Source organism: Ambystoma mexicanum, chromosome 10 (assembly GCF_040938575.1).
Source record: "Ambystoma mexicanum isolate Mex_15411 chromosome 10, UKY_AmexF1_1, whole genome shotgun sequence".
Lineage (NCBI taxonomy): Eukaryota > Metazoa > Chordata > Amphibia > Caudata > Ambystomatidae > Ambystoma > Ambystoma mexicanum.
The window spans coordinates 1,469,691,012-1,469,708,229 of record NC_090932.1 but is presented as its reverse complement, the minus strand read 5'-3'; the positions used below and the strand labels follow the sequence as shown (position 1 = coordinate 1,469,708,229).

Genomic DNA, 17,218 nt, shown 5'->3' with positions numbered 1-17,218 from the left:
CCACCCTGGGGCTACATTCAGTTGTAATCGCCCTAGCAGTATGGAGGAAATGGGGATGGGACGTAAGAGTAATTATAAGTTACCCATTTTAGTGACTAACGTACTTGGTCCCCTTTCCTCCGTACATCCCACCATCCCCCCCCCCCCAATAAAACTGGTGTCATTAGGTAATGTTAATCTATTGTTGACGCGTCTATGGGGACTCGGGTGTAGCGCTGGAGGGCGGAGTCAGGGCAGTGCATGCTCCCAGGGCCGCAGTGCATGCTCCCAGGGCCGGACCCCTGCATACCTACATTTAAAGGGGAAGAAGGTTTTTTGGTGAAAAAGGTTCTGTCTCCCATCCCTTGGAAGGGACGCCCATGCAGTATGGAGGAAAGGGGACGAAGGACTAAGAGTACATTAGTCACTACAGCGTTTCCCCTGTTTTCACTCCTCTGCAAAGTAATTAACAAATTACTTAGTTTGCTGATTGCTCCAACATGGGCACATCAAGTGTGACACCCTCTCTTACTGAACATAACTACCAATCAAACTACATACAGTGCACCATCTGATAACGCAACAAAATAAACTAATAATGCACCTCAATCCACAAACTATGAGCCTGACAGCATGGCTCCTGCCGTTATAGTTTGGTCAATTAAACCTGCCTCGCTGATGCATGGACATATACCACAGTAATTAGAAAATCAAACGCAGTGCACTGTTACTTCAATAAGTGGAAACATGTTAAATGGTACAAAAAAAGACGTCTATAAAAATAATTGTTCACCAACATACTTTATCTACCTCCTGTACCTTTTGGAGTCTGGAGTAAGTCTACAACTCACTAAAGGGATGCTTAGTTAGCAGCTCTAGCAGCACACATCGCCTTGAAACATAGCCTTGGTGTAAAGTACCAGTAGCAAAACAAAAAAGGGTGATGACTGAAAGGTTTAGAATAAATCGTTACCTCTGGCATTGCTCTGGACAACCCTCGACTTTCGTTCTTCGCCTGCCAAGCCCATTTCAAAAGGGTAAAGTGGGACTGCGCCTATTGGGGTGGGACCAAGCCTGATTTGCATATGGCCTTGCCCCTTCTGTATTTGCTTGGCAGGCTGAAACGATGATCTGGAAGGTTGTCCAGAGCTGTGCCCATTGTTCTGATTTTTTCCACACCTTCCAGCCATCAACGTTTGGTTTTGCATAAAGTACCAGTTGTCAAATTCTTCATGGTAGTGGTAAAACTTGCATATCCACTGGAGGCACACCTACCACTGAGGTGGGATCGAAGTCCTACAAAGACTTTCCCCTTTGAGCCTACCAAGTGAGCTTCTCTAAGGTAGATTTTCTTATTGTCGTATGAATAAGGAGGATAAGTGAGCTTGAAGCTCAGTGGACGAACCCTTTGTCAACATTCACAAACATAAGATCCTATGTGGAGCTCATCCGGTTTCTTGCCAAAATTAATGTCCAAACTTCATGCCAACCAGTCGGTAGAACCTTAGTGGTTTCCATTCCATACCTGAAGAAAATAAGGGGGAGAAAAAGCACTTGACCAAGTTAATGTGTGTAGAGCAGTAATGTTCTACTGGATGGGACAGTCCATTTTGTATTTTGCACCAGTACTTATGAGCTTGCTGTCACTGACTGCAAACTGCTTCTCAAAGTGGGCTGCTCTTAAATCTGTGTGCATGTGGCTTAATGTACGCCTTCCTATGCAAGAGTGAAACTCGTTTAATAGCAAATGCAGGAACCCAAGAGAAGAATGGCAGAGGGCCCACTGTACCATCTGTAGAAGCTGAGCAGCCTTGGAGAGGAGACTGGGGGGGGGGGGGCAAGGGTCTAGTATCTTTCCACTCACTGGATCGGTATTTTGAAGACTGTGTTGTTAAGTAGCCTATCGGAATAGTGGTAGGTTGCCCGTATGCCGATGCAGTTATGGAATTTATCGCAATATACAGCCCTTTCTGCAGGGCGAGTATGGGTTCATGTTGGGTTATGGCAAGCGGACCACTGACCACCTGTCTTTTGGAGGCAAAATATTGACCAATCTGCTGAAGTGAAGACTCAGGGTTTCCTTGGATGGTGAAGCTTTCCTTTAATGAGGAAATATTATTCTGTCCTATGACTGGCAAGACGACACTGCATCAATTGAATACACAGCTCTGTTGCCGGGTATACATCGAGGCGTTGTATGTTGTCTACCCAGGCATCGTTGTGGAGCTATTCAAGGGATGGCAATCTTGTAAGTTAATACTCCTTGTTTTCAACCCTCTTCGAAAAGCATAGATTTTATTAATGGCTGCTGGGGAAAAAATAGGTTACGACCCTATCTTAACCATATACATCCTCGATTTGTTCCCTGATCTGGGCCTAATCATTTTGATTTCTTGCCTTGGATGTGGTGGCAGTACCCCTTTTGTAATCCTTCCCTTGAACAAGGTCATGATTAGGTCATGATGCTATTCGCCCACCCACTGCTACCCCCCCATGCCTTCGTCCAGTCCTCTGAACCCCTCTGTTCGCCCGTTGTACCCACCACCTAAGGATGTTTTTGTTCTTGGCTATGTTGTACATTCTCTTAGCAGACCTCTGTCTGTTACTGTACATGTCTGCATCAGTGTAGCTAGCGCAGAGCCTTTATTTCCTTGGTACCCATGGGGTGTGGGAGAACAGTTATTAGGTGTTCAGTGGTGCCCTCTTGCGCAGTGCACATTGTCATTTTAGAAATCTTTTCTACTGTGCCAAGCCATGGCCATAGTGGTGTGCCAAGGCTTATGTGGAAATTGGCACATCCTCTCTAAGTGCTGTTCAGGCCATTCTTAACTGGGATGCACCTTAACTACAGAGAACTAGTAAAGTTTACTTGTTTCTAAACAAAATGATTTCTGCTCTTGGGGATATAAATGGACTTCCAGAATGTATAGGGTCTTGAGTTTGGAATTGAGCTCTTATCAGAAGCACCTCTTCATTTCAGCTTTAAAGCTCACTGAAGCGACAGCATGCACATATCTGTTGGTGAGGCATGATTTTGAACAGTACCCTTTCTCTGATCCAGAAGCCATTGTAAACGTGGGCATTTGTTTCCCTGTAGAAATGGGGTAAGAATGTACATGTTGAATTGAATAATCAAGAGCGACGGAGCATTGTGCCCTGTAGGAACCCCTTCTGGCCCTGTAGCAGTATGGTCAGGCCGTGAATCCCTGTTTTTTTTCTAGCTTTGGGATTGCTACCTTCTAATATGTGCTCATAGGTGTTGCGGAAGCCATTAGGCACCACTACCTACGTACTGCAGTGCCTGTTCTAATGGAAGGAATGTTCACTAATATTCTTAACTCTGATCTTATTGCGGATCCCCAGGACCCATGGATGCAGGATGCCTTCTCCCTCTCTTAGATGCAGCTCTCTTGGATTCTATGCAATGTCCTCACTTGGATGGAATCTTGTTCGGCAGTCCTTTCTACTCTTGTCTGTGACAGATGCTCTTTTCCTGAGATCAGACACAGATAATGGGACAGCAGAAAAGGCTGCAAATCATTGGGTCCTGAGATGGAAATAACCAGCCCCAACTACTGTGACATTGATCAAACTGGAATCTAAGATTTTGGCCATGGTTTTGAGGCATTGAGCAGGCCAAATTGGGTAAAGGCAACTTGCGCTGATCTAATTTCAGTTGCCTCTTTGAACCCAGTCACCATTTCTGTATTGTCCGAATTCAACATCAGCTGGTTAGACTTAATCAATGGGCCCACTTTGGTAAGAGCTTCTCGGGGATGCGTGTGGAGACGTGGATATGTGTCCTCCGCATACCAATGTTAATGCAGGCAATGATTCTGGATGAGGTCACCCAGCAGCCGGATGTAAACATTCAACTGGTTGTGGATTGAACCCTGCTAAACACTGGCTCTACCAGCAATACCCAAGCACCCAGGCTAGCTTGCTGTGATGTACTCTGCAGGAATGACCAAAGCCATTTACATAGCTCACAGCAGTACCTGTTGACTGAAAGAAAATATTTGTAACATAACTTTCAGGATCAATATTCTAACCTAACAAATGCGAGATCTAGAATACTATTCCTAGAAAAGATAGACTAATTGCCTGTAATAAATATAATTTAGAGGATTCAGTTGAGTCTAGGATACCCAATTATATGTCCTACACTGCTCATGAAGTGGCATCCATAGTGGTTGCTTTGTCATATGTTTCAGTGGAGACATTGACTTTTGCTGCTCTTGAGTCCATGAATAGGGTTTAATACACCTAGGAATCATGCAATGTGAGTGCCCACTGTGGATGCAGTTAGAGGTGCGGGCTGGCTCTATATGGAGACCACTCATAGGCTTGCAGAGAAAGCCATTGGCACTGTATCAATTCTCCGGCAGCTACTTCCAACGAGGTGTGCGGATGGACTGGCCCCAGAAATCTGCAACTCCAGGTCTTGCATTCTTTAAATCGAAAACCAACCTGTGCCATCGGACTCCTAATGGAATAACCTAGATTGTGAAATTCCACCTTTCAAGCTACAGGGGTGCATCCTGCAAGTCATTCTGGCGTCCGGACGCTTAGCTTGAACCCTGGAAGTGGTGTGGGTATGGGGTTTGAGGATGAGCTGCATATTTGTAGGGTTACACTTAGTTTATTGCATATACTGGACCCCTGCTGAGGGAAAGGGAGGGTACCTCGTCACCCCTTGGCTGATCCCAACCATGCCTGGCATAGTATTCCATAGGTGCGTGTTCCGATCCCACATACTATATCACTGTTACTCCAGAGTTGCCTGCTTTGGGCATAGCTTTGCTAGATCGCATTAAGGACCCATCTACTCAGCAACCTCCTATTTATAGGGTATCCAAAAGGACTTCTCCCATTTTGGTCTTGCCACATTGATGGTGAAAGACCGAATAGGCGTGTGATGTTGCAGAATTGATCTGCATTACCATGTTGCCACATACCCTTAAGCTCCCACCAGTGAGTGTTGCTTATTGGCTTACACTAGTTACCTCGCAAAGGCTCATCCTGAAGTTGTTGGCTTGCATGATTTTCTCCCGGTCTCCCTGCTTGTGACGCTTGTGTAAGCACCCATTTATAGGAAAGTCCTTTTATTTTGTACATCTGTATCCTTGAGCATCTTTCATTTCTGTTGGCACTGGAAGTCAATCCCATAGCCTGTTTGTGCTGGATACCCCGTGTACAGAGTACTGGACGTTCTGTCTTGCTTTTATTTTAAACCTCGAGAGTTGACTTTGTTCCAGAAATAGTCTTCAGCATGCTTTATCGAGCTGTAAAAATGCAATGACACCTTTGCAACTGTCAATCTTCTGAAGCCATGAGAAATAGCCACATGATTCTCAAGCAGGGAATGTGTTGGAATATAAATCACAGAACATGCTGGATTCAGTGCTTTGGTTAGAATTTAAGTATCTTCGTTACACAAGAGCCCTGGATGCTGAATAGTAATGACCGCAAATATGGATCCTCAACTACATACCCTATTCAAGTAGATTCCTTTAGGCAACACTAAATTACTCTTCTACCTATACAGATGCACAGTTCACTGTGGTGCCAGTCTCTGGCATAGCACCCGGAGGTTGAGCGGCTCAGTCCTTGTTCAAGAAGTACCTGCGAGAAAAGCTCACTGATGCTACTCTGAAGTCTTCCCATATGCAAATTCAGCCTGTTCATGAGTACTCCTTCACTCCTGTCATTGGTGTCATGCACTTTCTTTTTCCAGATGTAGACGATCGAACATTGAGTGTCTGTATTGCCTGATGCTGCAAATGTGACCATGCTAATCCTGGTGTTTCATGGCTGACCAAGTGGCAGGTGTTTGTGGGAACGAAGACTGGACCCCTCCATCCTACACTTCAGTCATGTGTTAGAGACCCTGCTCTCGGAAGAACGCCTCACAAGTTGCTGATTGCTCCATGCAACCCTACTTCTCCACCTATAGTGAGCACCCTTCCTTGCTCCCCCCCCCCACACCCATTCCAGCTAGCTCTGCTACCCCCACTTCCCACCTGTACGGCTCCATTGCTTCCCATATAGGTTGTACTCTATAAATTCCATACCTCTATTCATACATAGGCCAACCTCGGTGTAAGCAGTTCCCTGATAGTCCTTTGTGAGCACTTAACCCTTGGTGCATAGGTCTCCAGTGGAGGCTGTAGTTTGATACACTGAGAATCTGAGTCGTTCACCTAAAGACCATTGTTCTTGCACAGCAGCATTGTTGAGGCTGCAACCTACCTCATGGATCTAGGTAAATATTTATTAGTCTGTGGAGGATCCAGCGTGGTGGGTAGGAGGCCAGCTCGGGGGGGGGGGGGGATTGTAGGGGGTCCTGTTTTTTTCACTGCGGTATTCTGAGGATAGCCAGCTATCTTCGTGAGCTTCCGTTCCCTACTCTGACAATACCACTGCAGACTACAGCACTGCCAGCTGGTGAATTTGGAAGTGGCGGGGGATACATGTTTTCACTGGATTGGCACCGGAGAGCACGCTAGAACTAATCCAGGATGGTTTGGGGAGGCTTTTCCCCTTGGAAGCTTTTTAAAATAAGGGATTAAAAACATCATGATCCAGAAATTGTGTAACAATCCTTAGAATGTACTCCATTCTGAAGGATAACACAGGGAACATTGCAATAGATGCCAGAATATCAGCAGTACACGGGAGCATTTTGCAACTCTTGCTGGTGCTGGCTGTCCCCAAGGAAAAACCAGGAGGCGTATCAACATATGCCAGCATTGATCCGCTTTCAAGCAGGTACTGCCAAAATCCAATCACAAGGCCTGTTCTGCTTTCATGCTGGTTGTGTCCAAAGAAGGTAGTGAGGCTAGTCTCAACGTTACATGCCTGCATGCCACTCTAAAACACATTTTCATGGTGCTAGTACCCAAATAGAAAATGATGCCCATAACTGGATCTTTACTTATAGGGATGAATATTCTAACCCCCTGGTTGAGAATCATGTTATTTCTCATGTCTTCAGAAGGTTGAACGGTGCAAAGGTGTCATTGCATTTTCCCCAGGCCTAGATGGCCCCAGAAGAGCCTTTGTGATGAACCAGACGGTTTGTTTCCGCTGCTTGACAGTTAGGAGTCGTCTTGACATGCACAGTCTACACATTTGCACATCAATCTGCTTTCTGAAACTTTTGAGTCAATGACTGCTCCTATATTGCTTTCCACATCTGCTGCAGCTGTTAAACTGATGCCTGCTATAGAGCTGCATTTCTAGAAAGTGGTTTCCACCTAGGAATCCTGCTGGAATAGAGGCCTGACACTTTCTACCACCTGCAGAGCCCTCCCAACTTCTCCCGCAAGGGCAGCAGGTGGCAGAAATGGTGGGTGTGCAGAGGGTAGGCTGCTCCCACACTCTGCTCTGTCCGATAAGTACCTCTATTACTTTCAGCAGATATCCGACTGTTGGGCTCTCACCTTTGGTTATACTGGACATGGTGATCATTGAGCAACAGTCCTGAGGCCTGTTCCTTTCACTATACTATGCTGTGTGCAGTGGGTTCTGCTTGTTCAATGGTGGGTTTTTGTTCCCGGCAATCTTTTATTTTTTTTTCTTGCCATCCTTTTATGTATAAGGCTTTCCAAAGCGCAAAGCAAGCGACCGAGTGCTGTACGGGAGGGGATGGGGATACACGTTTCATATGGGTTTGGGCCTCTGAATGAGCTCAAAGCAACATAATGGGGGAAACCATGAAACTAGACATGTGAAGTTAGAGGTGATCACTCCCCTATAGGCTCCCAAGTTTCAGGGTGGAATGATCCATTAATATTAAGCTGTATGGACACCATCAGTTATGGGTCCTGAAGATTAAGTTATAGAGCCAAGCTCAATGAGGCTGTAAAGTTTACCAGCCCATAACTCCTGGTATGGCCCGAGGGTGGCATCTATAAAGCGCGTTTAACCCACATCACTCTTAATAGTACATAGTGTACAAGTTGTTGGTACATACATCTGCCAGGGCTTTCCGATGAGATTTGCTTGGGGGGGTATGCTCCATGCTACAGGTAGCCTTGGAATGTAGTATTCTGAACAACATGCAGGTTATAAGAACCAATCTGCAGACTTGACTGAGGCGATATGCCCCGCGGTGGCAGGCTGACCTTGTGGGCAACGGCCTGCTGCCTAAATTAAGGGCTCGAGAGCAGCGAGGGTACCCTTTAATGAGGGTGACAGTGCTGTTACCGAAAGGGTTGGCATGCCACCGAGGGGTTTATCGCCATTAGCACCCGTGTAGTTCCCCACGCGAGTGCTAATGGTGTCTTTATTTAAATTTTGTTTAAAAAGAAAAGAAACGTACCTTTCTTCCACGGCCCAGCGACGTGCAGTGCTGCTGTCGGGGGAAGTCTGTTTTCCATGTTGATGACTGATGTCACCAACTGGAAAACGGACTTCCCTGACAGCACTGTGCGACACTGGGCTGCACAAAAAAAGGTTTTCATTAGCACCCGTGTAGGAAACTACATGGGTGCTAAGTGGTGAAGGGGTAGCGGAGAAGGGCAGCAACCTAAACCAATGAACATGCTTGCAGTGCAGGCTTTCCTTGGTTGACCAGGGAATGGTTCATGTAGCTGGCAGTTGGATCAATGGAAATTCGTTCTCAAAATTCCAAGGGTTGCAATACCTATCAACTCCCTGGGCTGGTGCTGCAGCCAATCGGCTTGCTTCGATCGCCGGCTGAATAACAGTATCTAATCCTGTGTTCTGACCATGCTCGGAGCTGCGAGCACCCGGCTGCAATATCCTCCTCTTCCAACCTCCCCTTCATGTTTTTCTTTTTTTTTTTTGTTGGTTCAGTTATTGAACCTTTCAAACAGATAAATTGTTAATTACATATCTGGATATTACATTCTTAAATAAAACGGAATTGATACGTCATTTTTATAACAAAGCACAACAAATACATACAATAGAATGCATAACATATAAAATAATTTTACAAAATCCTGAAAGGAAAGATAGGAGACTCTTAGCAAAATTGATTACATATTTGTCTTCAGTTTTGAATAATACATTAAGCAATTGAACAATTGCAATTCGTACCGATAGATTAGTATTAGAGAATAGCCATTGCCATGCTTGCATTTGATCCATAGGAAGTAGAGAAGAGGTCACTTTGACAAAATATGTTTTCCCGCAAGACAGCTAGATTGGGACAGTCTATTAGACAGTGTTTCAATGTTTCTTTCTGGGTTTGTAGATTACACCACCTACAAAAACCCTGATTCTCTGGAATAAGCCTCCTTCTTGCTAAGATTTCCCCTGTGTGCCAGAGGTTAAATCTAAAGCGTAAATATTCGCCTTCATTCTACGCTCCTTCCCCCTCCCCAGCGCACATACCTGCTTCCTCTGGTGGTAGAACCTCCGCTGCTCCACTCTTTTGGACTGAGATGGAAATGGAAGAGAGGCTCTGCATGGAGCTTTGCCTTCCATGTCCACGGTGGCCATCTTGGATGAGTATTTTGTTTGAATGAATGGGACGCCACAAGCACATGCCATTCATTCAATGTAAATTGTCATCAGCACATGGGTTTTCAGATTAAAAACATGGGGTTCTAATAGCAATAACACCCGATCCCACGGGCTGGATCAGGTGGTAAAGGCACTGGGCTGCTTGTTGAGGCCCTCGCAGCACTCGGGGCTATAACTTGGGCCCGGCCCATTACACCTGTTCCGCCCTGCTGGATCGAGTGTTACTGCTATATTTGTTTTGTATACCAGAAGGTAAACCATCATTTTTCTCTGAAAAGCAAAGCCAGTGTCCTGTTATTCGAGTAGCGTTTGGAAACCATAGCAATACATTTGTATAGACCAGGAAAAAAGCCTATTTTTCTTGACTGCAAACTTTGGTGTAGATTATCTCCCAATAGCTGACAGGCAACAAAGTCAGGTCTTCCCTGCCAGGGTCATGATGCAAGGTTTTTGTAATTCAATTCCAGAAGACAAATGGGTAAAACAAAAATGTGTAAAAAGCCTGGCTAAACCAAAACTGTTTTGCCAATTTCCATTATAGTGAAAGCTACAAATAACTGCAATTAAGGTACACACAGATGTTTCACCTTTCAGCAAATCACAATACCAGCAATAGGCAAGAGAATGACGCATCACTAAGGCACATGTTTGCCCTGTACATAACAATCGGTTATCCTCTGAGCCAGAACCTAAAAACACATCGGGTTCTGATTTCGACAGAACTGCAATTCTGACATGTTTCAAATCTGCTTTATGACCAACACACACACAAATGAGGCTGTTTATTTGGAACACTATATTACCTTTATCCAAGGAAGATTAGTTTTGCAGATAATGCCTGTGGCACCATTTGTGTGACTGTGAACCAGTCAATTTCCAGAGGTTTGCTGAAAACCTCCGAGTCCTCCTGAGCTGTCAAACGTCATGGGGTGCAGTGCAAGCCCGAGGAAAGAGCACTAAAGTTAATATATATAACAGTTATTCTCAAGCCTCTTGTGCATTGGGAAACGAACAGCTCTTGTTCAAGTACATTGTAAAGGGATAATGCGGTGCCCAATTAATCTTTAATACAATTCATGAATCAATGCTAAGGAGTCTAGTTTTGCGAAAATAAACCTGTTCCTAACTGTTAATGTTTTATGTTATGCCTATTCTTCAGAAGAAAGTTGCAATTTTTGCAAGTAGTTTTTTCTTTGTCTAGGGCTGTCCTCTATTCTGAGAGTTACTTTCAATACCGTAGAGGAAGTGACATCAGAGTAGGACGGAAGTGCAGTCTGCTGATATGTGAAGAGGCACAGTTAATGGTTTAGTTTCCTCGCACTTTACACCAACAGCTTTATCTACATTTCCCATCTGTTCTAGTAGTGCAGGCTCCAGAAGATGTAATGTGACTATTAGTAGAAATAGTATCAACAGTAGTACCACCACTGCAAGTAGCAATAATACTGCTGGTACTTTTAGAGGTCAGCATTACTACTGGTACTCCAGGTTGTGAGTATAACTACATCCACTACCCATAGCGGTATCAGAAGCACTAATAGTAGTGGCAGCACTATCAATAACAGTATGAGTAATTGTGCCACCAGTATGAACACTACTTTTAGAACCAGTAAAGCACTACTATTAATCATACTACTACAAGTGGCAAAAGCCAAACTGCTACTACAATAGTGTTACTGCCATTACGGACAGCAGTAATAATACTACCAGTGGTACTAGTAGTGCTACGGTTAATAGTAGAGCTGCAGACAGATTCTAATCCAAAGTACTAATACTGTTGCTACTTCCTCTGGCGGGACTTATAGTGCTACTACTGACAGTATCACTACTACTGGCAGCAGTACCACTATATTTATTGTTGGGTGTGCTACCACATCTGCTAATGGTATTGCTCCTGTTGCAAGTAGTAGTGTCAGTTACTACTAAGAATAGTACTTATGCCACTACCCCCAGAAATACTACTTCTACTGCTAGTACTACTCGGCTGTTGAAGCCTGTGGGATAGGGTTATGATATGATATGGCATTTGTAATGCGCCTATACACAAGTGTTTCAAGGCCCGACGAGGCAGGGAGGGGGGAACAAAGGGAGACAGACAACAATCCTACTAGGCCAGGTGTCATTCAGATCGCGCAAGTGCAAGGTTAAGGGGAAGGGAAAAGTGCAAGGGGGAAAGGGAAAGGGGAAAGTGCAGTACACGGTTAGTAACGAACAAGATAAATAATAAGGGCCAGCTGGTGGCAAGTGCAAGATAAGTGCAGACAAGTGCTGGGAAGAGTGGCTGTAGGGATACAGAGACAGTCCCGCAGTGCAGGGGAGAGTGGCTGGGCCAAGGACCGAGATTGGTGAGTGGCCCAGTTGCTGATTTAGTACAATTTCAGTGATTTAGCAGGGGAGAGGGGAGAGAAAGCGGAAGCAAAGAGGGTTTTGAGGCGCTTCCGGAACCGGAGATGGTTCTCCTCAAGTTTTAGGGAGGCCGGAAGGCTGTTCCAGAGGGAGGCCCCTGCAGCGGAGAGAGATCTCCCACCAACTGGTTGCTTAGAGAAGCGGCTGACCCTGAGGGTTAGCAGGTATATTAACTTGTGAGAAACCTTTCACTGTAACCCATCTGCATCTAAAATAGATATATCGAGGGCACTCTCCCGCCACCTCTAATATCACTTCCTGCTTAAGGGCCTGGTTGCAGCTCACAAAATGGAGAGCAACCAAAAAGATGCACGAATGCCAACCAACACGTTAACTAACGAGGTGGGAGGAGTCTTTGCCTGGGAACTTGCTGGAAATTCAGACCTTAACTGAAAGCAGCTCATTTTAATGCTGTAAAAACTGTATGTCCACCTTCAGGAGTTTTTTTTTAGGACCCCTAGATTAACATGATTGTCACAAAGGAAGGGTAAAATAACACTTTTTTTGGGTCGGGTTTGTGGGAAAACTGATGGGCGTTAAATGTGCTAGGATTACAGCGAGATAAGGATTGTTTCTCAGTGGCGATAGAAAAGAAAGCTCCGTTAGCATAGAGAAGGGGTGAAATGTGCTTGGTTACAGAGCACGCTTGATTCTTAGTGGCAATAGGCAAAGCTCCGTTTGTAAAGAGAAGGGGGTGAAATGTGCTAGGTTACAGCGAGATAAAGCTGGTTTCTCAGTGGGATTGAAAAGAAAGCTCTGTTAGTAAAGAGTGGGGGTGAAATGTGCCTGGTACAGAGAACGCTTGTTTCTCAGTGGCATTAGACCAGAAAGGCGTTGTAATAGCGAAGGGGGGGAGGGATATACCCGGTTACAGAGAAATGAAGCTCGTTTCTTAGTACAGATATACAAGAAAGCTTTGCTTGTATATAGAAGGGGTGAAATGTGCAACGCATGGTAAGGGGGTTGGTTGAGCAGACGGCCACAAGGATCCATTTGGATGTTTTTCATTTTGTTCTGTTCAGTCAAAACGGATTTCAGTTTACATTTTTCTTCTTGGGTTTTTTGGGAGGTTTTCCTCTTCCAAATTTTAAAATATCTAGAAAAAATAAACTGGTGGTGGCCTTTTAGATATGTCTATTGTTGTCGACCCTCATATCAAGTTTTATATTGTTGTACAACCGTTGAACGCTTTCAATTTTTAGTAGTCCAAGTATATTAAAAAATGTGTGGTACAGTGACAGAGTCTTAACTAGTTAATATTGCACAATGATTTAATCAAATCTGTACTTTTTCCTGGCTGGCTCTTGAAGAGGCTAATAATGACCCCAAAGTGGACCACGAGTAGTTGTATTTATGTGAACAATCAATGTAATGGGTATGTTAAGTGGGTGGAACACTAATGCCAACGGGCTACATAGATTTAAGAAGTAAGCCTTTTCTTTGGCCATCAACGTTCGACCAGCGCTTTCAAGGAAAGCAAAATGGCGGCATAACACGAGGAATAAATGCTTCTCCACTGGTGCAGCGTACCTCCCAAAATGTGACTCTTTAGCAGAGCATATAGATCATTGCATTACTTACTAGTTCACCAAGAGCACAAGTGAAGTGGTTAGCTTCAAAATATATGAAATAGACTTCTTCTAAACAGTAAACAATACATTTGCGGTCACCAGGCCGAGCCCCCTTAAGACCTATGCCTGGAAGGCTGCATACAGAAGGCTGCCTCCCACATGTGGCTTTGTAGGGGGTGCGGCCTAGTGGGAAGCCGGGAGTGTGCTGGAGTGCAGTAGGTAAGTGAGGAGGTGGTGGCATGGGGGGCCACACTGCAGAGTGTGGTCTGGGAGCCACCCCCGAAAAGCGCCAGCAGAAGTCCTGGAATAGAAGGCTGATCTATGCAGATGCAGCCTTTTCAGCCTGTAATCTGCAAGGCACAGCTTTTTTTCATAGCCTTCAAGCCCGAACCAAAAAAATAAGACTTGGAACTCAGTCCCTGGTATTTCTTGCTCGCTTCAACCTCCATGTACAAGGGTGAGTGGGATAAAGAGTGAGAAGGGAGACCTGGGAACAGACATATAGTTAATGTAGTATTGGTGTGGTCATCTAATGCACAGGTGTGCAACCTTTGGCTCCCCCACTTGATTTTGACTACAGCTTCCATAAACCCCTACATACCATCCGAACTAGAGCTGATATGATAAGGCATTTATAACGCGCCTATACACAAGTGTTTCTAGCCGCGACAAGACAAGGAGGGGGGAACGTAGGGAGGACAAAACGACGATCTTACTAGGCCTCATGCCATTCAGATCGCACAAGTATGGGGAAGTGTTAGGGGAGAAGTGCCGGGGGGGGGCAGAAGCACGTGTAACTCAAAAGTGCAGCCAGCCGGTGGCTTATAAGTGCAGAGAGAAGGGAATGTAGGGTTGCAGATACAGACCCCCTAGTGCTGCGGGAGCTGGAAGGCAGTGCGGAGTGCAACTGGACATGCAGGAGCCTGGGCCCCAAGTTCAGATGGTAGCCAGGTGACCAGTGCGTGGAGCAGTCGGGACATGAGCAGGGAGAGGAAGAGAGAAAGCGGAAGCAAAGAGGAAGGACTTGAGTTGCTCCCGGAACCAGAGGTGGTTCTGCTCAAGTTTGAGAGAGGCAGGGAGGCTCAGCTGAAGATGGAGATCTGCCCCCAACTCTCGGCTTGGGAAAGGGACTGGCCCTCAGAGTTGGAGGTGGATGAGCAGAGAGTTCGAGAGGGGAGATGTTTAGGAAGGGAGAGTTGGAAATAGTGTGGTCCAGGCCCCAGAAATCCTTGTGAACGATACAGAGAGTCTTGAACTTGATCTTTGCTGCCACTGGGAGCTCTTGATGATATTTCATAGCTGGAGAGATACGATCCCTGGGCTTGAGGCCAAAGACAAGTCTTGCAGTCCTGTTCTGGATAAGCTAGATTTCAGAGAGTAGAGGCAGGAAGATTTAGAAAGAGGCTGTTGCAGTAGTCCAGCCTAGAGAGGACCAGAGCTCTAGAGACACTGAGCTTCTGGGGGAATGTAAGGAAAGGAAGAATACCTCTGAGGAGGTGCAGCTGATAGTTTGACTTCTTAGAGATGTCGGAGGTGTGATGAGAGAAGGAGTGTGTGGAGTCGAAGATGACACCAAGGTTCTTAGCCTCACAGGTAGGAGCAGGAAGAGGGCCCACAGTGGCCGGCCAGAGAGAAGAAAGGAGGGAGCTGGTTTACCAATGTGGATGATCTCAGTCTTACTGGCATTGCGGCAGAGATCATTGGTGGCACACCATTCCTGAGTTGCGGTTAGACAAACTGGAATGGGAAAAGAGGCGGCCGAGGGGAGCCTGAAGGAGAGTTGGATGTCATCCGCATAACACTGTAGGTTGGAGCAGAAAGCAGCGATGCGTTGGGCAAGAAGTGCCAGGTATTAGTTGAAAAGACCTCGGGAGAGCCTAGGTTTTGCAGACCCTTGATATCCTAGATGGTGAGAGGTCCCTCCACAGAATGCGGTTCACAACATTGTAAAGCCTTCAGTGGCTAGCCTTTTACCTTCATTGTGACTTTTGAGCTGTATGTATTTTGAAGATGTGACTTGGACCTTTAAATTGCATTTCTTAAGTCTATGGATTCTATTTCTTTTGTAAACAAACAGCCAAGCCTAGAAATCCCTTTTTCATCACATTAACTGCACTTTTGTTTTTACCAGTCTGTTTCACTCGTGTGTTTCTAATGAACACTTAGTTATTAATACAAAGTAAATTACTAACTGCAGAGTAGACCGAGTGGAATTTCACAGCAGTGTGGTGTGATTAATACGCACAATTGCCTGATTTTCACTGCAGAAGAGCACACGCAGCCATGAACATCTAGTTTTCAATTGTCAAGACAGTCTCTGTATTGTGTATGATTTTTCTTGCAGCTGAATAAAATGGAATTTAGTTTTATTTAATGAAATCGAATGCCCATTTAAAATTACAAAAAATAAAATAAATTTAGGATTTTTCCCTCGTCATGGGGATGTGATTGTGGATGTTTTTCTTCAGTGACATTGCTAATGTACTTTTTGTTTCCTTTACAGCCCCACTGGAGTAATCCCGCCCCTAAACTATTTTTGCAGGAATGTAAGGTTGTTTTTGTTGCGTGTATGTGTGTTTTAGTGTCGCATCTACCAAAAATAAAAAAATCTCTGCATGTATGCGTATAACAAAAATGTGGGGGGGGGGGGGAAATGTGTGCGATGATGGCGGAGAGCCTGAGTGGTTCAGTCAGGGGCTACACATGGGAACATGTACACAATCTGCTTACACTGCCTAAGGAAGCCGAGATGTCAGAAGTTTGGGCTCTTACTACAAAGTGTGGGGGGTTGGGAAGTCCTACAGTTTACTCTTAAAAGCTTAAGGCAGATCGAAGGCGAATCCAGCCAAGTGTCCACATTTCTATGCGTGTAAAATGTCATCGCTTCTAAAATGTACAATATCATTGTAATGCATGCCTTCAACTCGCAGTAGTCAGACCTCTGTATCCCATCATCCAATGCGCGACTTCTTAGACTGCTCTGTACAATATGCAATTGTATTTATAAGTTCATTCAAATCATAACCGATGTTAAGTTTCAGATGTACAACAAAATGCTAAAGAACTTTTTTTTGTTTTTCCGTTGTGCAAACACTAAGGGTTTTGCACTGTGATCAATAATGTATGTTATTTAATGAAATGTAAAGCCGCAAACCAGATGATGGTGCAATATAAACTTTGTGACGTGCTCATCGAAAGTCAGTTGCCGCACATGTACTTTTCACCTAAGACAATTGTAAATATGATCAGTTGTTCATTTCAAAGCTGACCATATAACGAGCATCACATGAATTTCATGGTTTCAGGAAAATAAAAGATTATTCAAGAATAAGCTTTGCTGATTTCCTTTATCGGTTTCCACACCTCATGTAAGTCATTTTCAGAGAATACGATTGGATACTAGAGTTTAAGGGCCAGGTGTTTTAAAGGACCTTTCAACATCTAAATTGTGTACACTCTTGTTCATTTGATCTACTTTACTACCTAATCCAGTTAGAATATTATGCTTAGTGATCTGCTTTTTCTTTATTGCACAACCAAATTTCAAGTGTTTTGTCGAGGTTCAGCGAAGCACGATGAAAACAGAGTTGTATACCAGAAAATGAAACAATGTAATGTAAAAGCGAGCAAGGGGGTGGGAGCGAGCATCTGGGTACATGTCTTACCCTCTAACTCATGGCAAACTTTAATAAATGCCTCTCTGTAGGGTTCCATGTCATTTCATTGTGGGATGTTTTTTCGCAGGGTTTTTTACCGCCGATTTC

The 17,218-nt window shown here is 44.7% G+C and overlaps 1 protein-coding gene across 1 annotated transcript in view; it reads left to right on the top strand.

Annotated features, from left to right (window-relative positions):
* ATP2A2 (ATPase sarcoplasmic/endoplasmic reticulum Ca2+ transporting 2) overlaps window positions 1–16,101 on the top strand; it is a 554,378-nt gene extending 538,277 nt beyond the window's left edge. The window contains exon 21 of the mRNA XM_069619558.1: window positions 15,958–16,101. Within this exon, the coding sequence (XP_069475659.1) occupies window positions 15,958–15,971 (14 nt within the window). The 3' untranslated portion in view covers window positions 15,972–16,101. The remainder of the gene's footprint in view (window positions 1–15,957) is intronic.
* The last annotated feature ends 1,117 nt before the right edge of the window (window positions 16,102–17,218 follow it).